We start from the raw sequence: 8,327 nt of genomic DNA, 5'->3' as shown, positions 1-8,327 counted from the left end.
CAGTGCAGAGCCTGGTACACTCTACCAGTTTGGCAGGAATGGATTTCTCTCTATTTGAAGGATCACTTCCTGCTCTCCTAATAACATTGTTTCACTTCTCAAATTTTGTGGAGCACAGTCTTTCTACTGTCACTGTCTTTCTAACACCTCATCCTGAGACTCATGAAATATCACTGCATAGTCCAGCTCAGACTTAGGTGGTCTTGATTTAGTCAAATCGTAAACGCCACTGCTTCCCACATCCCTCAAATGCCTTGAATATCACTTGCTATATCCGCTATCCAATAAACATTAATATCTTTAACTTCTGGCATTATTAATGGTATATTGGCCTTTTCTACGACCAAGTCCTGCTACGAGCACTCCAAACTTACTTCGATCTGTCAGCCATGTTTATTTGAACTGTTTGTGAGTAATTATGAGACCATCTTCTTTGTTTCTCATTGAAGTGGGTTTGTGTATTTGCTGAGTTTGAAGGAATTGTGAAGGAGCAGAGGGAAATACTCATCCACAGTAAGTAAGGTAATAAGTAGAAACATGTTAGCATACCTTACATGCACATGACGTATATGTGCTGTGTGTTAGTGGTGAGGCTGGTTGGTGGGATAAACAGAGGGGAAGTTTAGCGATGATAAGTATGTTTCATGATACAAATATTCACAGGGTGATTGGCAGTGATGAAGATAATCTCAGGTTACAGATAGAAACAGACAAATTTGTCAATTGGGCATGTCAGTGGTAGATGAAATTTAACTTTGATACATGTGAGATGATGCTTCTTTCCAGAAGGCACAAGACAAGACAGTACTCAATGAGTGGTGGCATACTAGGAAGCTAAGAGGAAATAAAGATCCCTCAATGTGGCAGAAGTGGTTAATGGTTCAGTGAAAAAGATATCTTTACCAGCAGGGATTTTCTGTCGGTGCTCTGGAGGACTTTGGTTCAGTCACAATTGGAGTTTTGTGTGCAGTTCTGGTCACTGTACGATAAGAAGGATGTGATTGCATTAGACAGGGTGCACAAAGACATTCGTGAAAATGTTGCTGGGAGAGTAGCAGTTTAGTTGTGAAGACAGATTCTGGATAAGGTCGAGTTCCTATCTTACGAGTAGAGATAAGAGGATATAACTATGAGCGGCATGGATTGGGGACTCTAAAGCAGTATTTCCCCTCCTCTGAAGATCCAATAGCAATGTGGCCCATTTTTTTAGCTGAAAGGCTCGAGGTTTAAAGGGAAGATGACACCCAAAGGACGGTCGGTAGAGTTGAGAATCTTCAAAATCTTTAAAAAGTAGTTGAAAGACAATCAAGACAATGGAGTAAGTTTTGAAATGGGACTCGTGTATAATATAATTTTCGAGTTACAAACACGACGAATCGATGAGTCAAGTCTGTCCCATATGATGTTATCATTCAATGATTTGTAAGTTAACTTTCTGAATTAGTTTCTGTTTTTAGATTAGATTAGACGATTTACAGTGTGGAAAAAGGTCCTACAGCCCAACAAGTCCACACCGACCCTCCGAAGAGCAACCCACCTAAACCCATTCCAATGTATTTACCCCATTCACCTAACACTATGGGCAATTTAACATGGCAAATTCACATAAGTTGCACCTAACTAATTTTTGTCTTCGCTTTGAAGAAATATTAACTTGTGTACGTTCAAGCTGTTGTGATGGTTACTATGAACTTCTGGTTCTGATTCAGAGAATTCATTCACAGATAGATTTTGCCAAACGAGTTGAAAAAGTGAATTAAAAGGAAAGCAATAATATAACCATGTTGAATAGAACACCTCTCAACGAACTCTACAACGAGAGGCATTGAATGACCGAATAGCCTCAGCAACAACAAGTGCCCTCGGTGAAAAGAAGTGCAAAAAAATTATATTTGTGGGACTAATTGTGAGAGAAATAAAACAAGTCTTGTCGTTTGAAGACAACCTGCAATTCGCATTTGAGACCTAAGAAGATCCAATTAATTTAGAAATTGGGGGTATTCAAATTGACTTAGTGAAAAACATCATTAAAGTAAACCTGTAGGGAAAATCTGGTTCTTGAAAATGATTAAAACTTTAAAAGTGTCATCATAATTTCCCAACGGATATTCCACACAATATAAAGTGAAGTTTCTGAAACTGTGCTACCTCCAATTCGAAATAATGCTCCAATTTCAACAGATTAACAGCTGCAGCAAGGGAGAGTTAGTGCCACAAACAATAAAATGTATCTTCCAAGGCAACTGATCAAAAAAGTTTACTACACCATCATTGCTGTTGTAGGAGTTCCTGGTAAGTCTTGGAACCACTCATGTTGTACATTTCTCTGCATCTTCCAATTAGAATTATTCGGAATGTGGGTTCCTATTCAAAGAGGAACAAGTAACTCCAGTGTCCATGTGTTACTGGGAGCATCACTCAAAGTAAAATTATACTGAGTTTGGGTTACTAACTGGAGGGGAACAACTTACCCCAGTGACTTTGTGTACGTAGGAATATCTATGAATATAGAATGTAACTGTTTGTGGTGAACCGAATTCAAGTGAATCCCTGACTACGTTCATAACGGGGACCATAATTTGACTTTAAACGTGGAATGCTTCTTTCATAATACATTTCTAATTTCTGATGTGTTCACTGATGAAATTGTCATTGTAGATTGTGAATACGATTGAATGCAAATTAGATCAATCGTTGATGTCTATAGTTGGTACAAAGTTTGCAAAGTTAAATGTTCCATTGGGGGTACATATATGTGACTGATTCGCCCATCGAGAAAATAACAGAATAGCAAAGTCAATTCACTCATTTGTCCGATGGACACATAATGTTTACTTTAAAAATCTTTTGGACTGATTGATATTCCAGCATGGTTAGGGCAAGCCTGTATCATGGCTACTACATTTCTTTATCTTGATGTGAATAATGAAGGATCTGGACTAATACCTGTTGACACTATTTCGCACGTGCATCTGAAAAGATTTTGATTAACAATGTTTGAATCGGTTATTCATAATCTAAGCGCAGTTGATTTTTGAAGCGATCACTGCCCATTACTTTGTGATATGTATCCTCCTTGGGATGAAGAGGTTTTGTTACGAACGTTGCAACAGTTAGTTTTTAGGCAATATTATTAAAAAGCAAAATAACAATTTGATAGGAAAAAATTCTGATGCAATAAATAATGGGCATTTGCACTTGCAATATTATGGCTGTGATAAATAATTAAATTAGAGAGGATTACAGAAAAGAAAGAGAATACAATAAAGAATGTTGTATAATGAATCAGAAAATCGTGAACAAGGTTTTTGACTTCAGGCATATTGGTTAGTTTCTGCTAGCCGTCTGCATAATTCATGTTACTGGCAGAGCTCATAAATCTAATTTTCCAGGTAGAGAGGATTTGTCTTCTTTTCGTGTGATAATGATGAACGTTCTGACTCTGCCAGGTGTCCAACCTCATTCCACAACTCCAATTCTTGATCCACAGCTTCTGACCATTCAACATGACCATGTGTTAAACTCTAAAGTGCGACAAACTCCGGATGGTTTGACTTGCAATTACAAAATATTTATTCCATAATCAGATGTTACTATTTTTATAGTTTTTTTTTAATGAACTGAAATAAAATCTCCGGGCTCTTAACGTATAACTCATAAAATACACTGACAACAGAATGCCTTGAAGAAACTGGAGTCAATGCAATTACCACTCTTTTTATTATTGCACTGCCTACAGGTAAGATGGTTCTGGCAGTAAAATGGCAATCATCTCAGCTGTCATACATTGATGCACGAATTCTGCAAGGTCGTGTCCTTGGCCCCAAACTCTGCAGTTGTCTCACCAATGCCCTTCCCTCCACTTGTCATGTCCAAAGCGAAGATGTTCCCATACAATTACACCACGTTCAGCACAGTTTGCAACTCCTTGTATAATTTGTGTCCCAAAACTTCATGATAGCCATACAGCTTGGCATGGTAATTGTGAAAGAATATTCGCACTCCGCAAACACCAGACAATAATAATCTCAAGCAGTTCGAATCTACCAAACACCCATTGACCTACAATGCCATTACCACCCCTGAATGCACGATGAGCATCATAGAGTGGTACAACGGAAACACACACTTCAGTCCAACTTGTCCATGCCGACTAAGTCCTGCACTTCATAGAATCTACATCAGTGGAAACAGGCAGCTCAGTCCAACAAGTCTGCATCCGATCTCCCTACGTTATCCCCTGCATTTCCAATGCCTAACGCGCCTAACCAACACATCCCTGAACACCAGGGACAATTTAGCATACTCATACCACCTGACATGTGCATTTTTGGATTTTTGTTGGAAGTTGGTGCATCCGGCAGAAACTGACGTAAAACACGGGGAAATCGTGTTATCTCCACATCGACAGTTGCAGTGAGGCTGGAATCTAACCTGACTCCCTTGTACTGTGAGACAGCAGTGCAAACCACTGTGCCATCCAAAGCCCTCTATACTTTTCCTGTTCATGTACCTGCCCAAGTGCCTTTTAAATATTACATCTGTACCGGTATTTATCAATTCCTGCGGCAGTTCGTTACAAAACTAAACCACCTTCTGTGTGAAACAGTTGCCCATCAAGAGTCTCCGATTCGTTGTTTTACTGATTCTGTGTTTTTTGTGAGTGTTTTGTTATGGGAAATTACAGCTAGATAGAATAAACTGTAAAGCAAAATAAATAACTTCTCCCGACCCACCCCTCCCCCGCCCCCCAAAAGACATATTGAGTACCTGGTCGAGTTTCTGAGATTAATTTTCTGCCCATGTGATTCTGTTTGTCTTTTGAAAGTGCAAGTTATTTCACTTGACAGAAGCTACTGTAGTGGTTCTCATGTCATTGTACTGAAAAAAAAGAAACATGAGTTCTAAAATTCAACATGTATCGAGAAAACTTAATTAATCTTTTTTTAATCTATTTTCTTCCTTTTTTTTCATCTTACAGTTAGCCTGGTGGCAATTGCATTCTTATCTCGGAGCAAGTGTGGCCTTTCAACATGTTCCACTCGCTACCTCGTAGCCATGGCAGTGTCTGATCTACTGTTCATTATTTTTGATATCATATTTGATGAGTTTGTTTACTATTATTATCCGGTCTCTTTTCTGGACATCACTCCTGTTTGTAGTGTTCTCCACGTCCTGAGCTGCTTTACTGTTGATTGTTCTGTCTGGTTCACTGTTGCTTTTACATTTGATCGATTTGTAGCCATTTGTATTCATCAGATGAAATCTCAGTATTGCACAGCGAAAACAGCAATGAGAGTTCTGGCAACGATCTGCATTTTCTTCTCTTTAAAGAATATTCCCAACTACTTCATATTTGAATCCGGAAGGATCATTAGAAACATTCCATGGTACTGTTACACAAGAGACAGTTATTATGACAATGTACATTGGGTGAGTTTTACATATATTGAAATATTTTTAACACCATTTCTCCCATTCATTTTTATTCTCTTTCTCAACATTCTGACCGTCAGGCACATCTTTGAGGCAGTTAAGGCACGTAAAGGACTGAGGGGTCAGAGAAAAACAGAGAATGACCCAGAGATAGACAGCAGAAAGAAATCTGTGATTTTACTATTTGCCATATCCGCCAATTTTATCCTTCTCTGGTTTGTGTATATTTTATATATGTTCTATCTTGGTGATTATGTGGATGATTTTTATCTCTTTGAACAAGTTGCATACATGCTGCGGAACCTTAGTTGCTGCACAAATGCATTTATTTATGTGGTGACACAGAAAAAATTTAGAGACCAGTTAAAGTATGCCGTGAAATATCCAGTTATAAAAACAATTCAATTGATGAATAAATCCAAGTGACTGAGAGCCAACATGAGATGCAGCAGATAATGGAACGAGGTGTCCACGTGAGGAATGGACGAAGGGGAAAAAAAGGAGTAGCAACAGGATTTTGTTGTTTTTTCCAATGAGAAAGAAATGACCCCATCCCAGGAGCAACACGGAAGAGACAAGAGGAACAAAGTCAAAGTAAACTGCTAATAGCAATGAGCAGCAGAATATAGAAAGCTAAACAACAAAGCCCAAACCGAAAGAGGAATGATTCATGCCTCAGAAAAAAAAATCTCCCAAACAATCACTGCACAGCAAGTGAAGCAGGCACAAAAATAAACTATCTGGTAAATGTATCATCGCTTATTGCAAGCCTGAGTGGGGAACTCTTTCTCACAGAACTCTCGGATCCACACATCTGGACAAATTGCAAAAACACAAGAAGCTTCCAATTAAAATGATTAAATAGCATACTGTATAAAATATGTTTTTAAATCATAAATGTGTTTCCATGGATACTTTGTTTCCATTCAGTTCCCCCGGCTTGATCCAGATATCAGTTCCTTCCTTTGTTTATTTTTCTCATCATCCATGTAATCTGAGACAGAGGACAGGAGAAAATGTTGCTGTATGATCTAATACTTTTTTTCTTTCGGTATTTAGGTATTAGAGGTCATTTCCTCAAATTCCAGGAACAGCAATTACTGTTTTCTAAGCTGTTGCGTTGTTTTGGAAATTTTGGGGAAAAGAAGGATTAGAATAAAAATGACACTATTTTTTTTAAAAAAAGAGAGAGACAATGGCAAGAACCTCGTGCTCAAAGTATTAAAGGAGAAAGAAACCGACACAACTGTTTTACACAGCTGCTACAGGGAAGTATCTTTGGACATCGAAGTGTGTCTATGAAAAAATAAGCAACAGTCAAATTCCAAGATGAACTTGAAGGAATCTGCGAGAGAGAGCTCGCAGTACAGGAGCAGCTAAGTGCTTAGTTTTAAAAATATTTTAAGTGGAACCTTACAGCCCTTTTTTTGGAAGTCTGCAATAGTGAATGGAGTGGGTTCTTTGTATTGAGTTCTGCCTCTTGATCAAATTTAAAAATGCAAAATATTGATACTGAATTTGCCTGGAGCAGTGCTTTATTGGAGCAGTTAGACTGTGCTATTTCTTGCACTTATAGATTGCTCAGGTGCAAAGATTGCCTTTAGGAGAGTAATGTCCCCTTCCTCTACGATGTGAGGGGTTAGGGAGAGTTTCCATGCTATTGTTGAGTATGTTGGCAGTAAGATTGTTTGGTTTTGAATTCAATAACATTATTTTGATCAGCTGGAACGGCAGTTAGAGGCAGTGAAGAATTTACAGGAGCATAGCAGTTATAGGAAGGGAGAAAATCCGCAGATACAGTCATGTAGATGGGTTACGTCTATTAAAGTTAGGAAGAAGAGGCAGGTAGTGCTGGAGTTTCTGTGGCTATTCCCATCTCAAACAAGTATGCTGCTTGGGATGTACATGAGATGGATCTCAGATGAATGTAGCACCAGCAGTCAAGTTTCTGTCACCAGGTCAGTCTTTAATGAAACGTAGAATGTCAGGTTCCAAGCGATTGGTTGTGAGAGGAACCTCTAAATTCAGAGATACAAACATTCTGCAGGGGACCGCGCGAATGGCTTGTTGCCTCCACGGTGCCAGGATCAAGAATATCTCGGACAGGGTGTACAATGCGCTCAAAGGTAAAGACAATGACTGCAGATGCTGGAAATTAGATTCTGGAATACCGTGGTGCTGTAAAAGCGCAGCAGTTCAGGCAACATCCGAGGAGCAGTGAAATCGACGTTTCGGGCAAAAGCCCTTCATCAGGAATACAGGCAGTGTGCCTGAAGGGTGGAGACATAAATGAGAGGAGGGTGGGGTGGGGATAAAGTACCATAGAGTACAATAGGTGAGTGGGTGGGGGTGGGAATGAAGGTGACAGGTCAGAGAGGAGGGGGGGAGTGGACAGGTGGAAAAGAAGATAGACCGGTCGCACAGGTCACAGGGACGGTGCTGAGCTGGAAGTTGGGAACTGGGGTGAGGTGGGTGAAAGGGAAATGAGAAAACTGATGAAGTCCACATTGATGTCCTGGGGTTGAAGTGTTCCGAGGCGGAAGATGAGGCGTTCTTCCTCCAAGCGTCGGGTAGTGAGTGGGGGTGGGGTGCGGTGAAGGAGGCTCAGGACCTCCTTGTCCTCGACTGAGTGGGAGGGGGAGTTGAAATGTTGGTCCACAGCGCGGTATGGTTGGTTTGTGCGGGTGTCCCAGAGATGTTCCCTGAAGCAGAGCGCTAAAAAAGAAAGCAGGTGAACCCTAAGGCATCGTAAGAAAATGAAGCAAAAGAGGACAGGGAATGTCAATTTTGATAAGGGATAGCATTACATCCAAAGATAGACCTAAGACGAACTAGTACGGAACATGAGAATTCATTGGCGGATCAAGGAAACCCTGAGGCTTTCTATAGCA

The 8,327-nt window shown here is 39.9% G+C and overlaps 1 protein-coding gene across 1 annotated transcript; it reads left to right on the top strand.

The window, feature by feature from the left end:
- Window positions 1-2,225: 2,225 nt before the first annotated feature.
- On the top strand, window positions 2,226-5,862 carry LOC148134910 (putative G protein-coupled receptor 139). Its single transcript, XM_087985416.1, has 2 exons — window positions 2,226-2,292; window positions 4,982-5,862. Exons 1-2 carry the CDS (start codon window positions 2,226-2,228, stop codon window positions 5,860-5,862), a joined length of 948 nt encoding a protein of 315 aa, XP_087841542.1.
- Window positions 5,863-8,327: the final 2,465 nt, after the last annotated feature.

This window comes from Chiloscyllium plagiosum, unplaced genomic scaffold, assembly GCF_037043375.1.
Source record: "Chiloscyllium plagiosum isolate Xiang-an unplaced genomic scaffold, Cpla_swu_hap1 HiC_scaffold_52, whole genome shotgun sequence".
Taxonomy (NCBI): Eukaryota; Metazoa; Chordata; class Chondrichthyes; order Orectolobiformes; family Hemiscylliidae; genus Chiloscyllium; species Chiloscyllium plagiosum.
The sequence above is the reverse complement of the archived record's forward strand: the minus strand, read 5'-3'. Positions and strand labels throughout refer to the sequence as shown.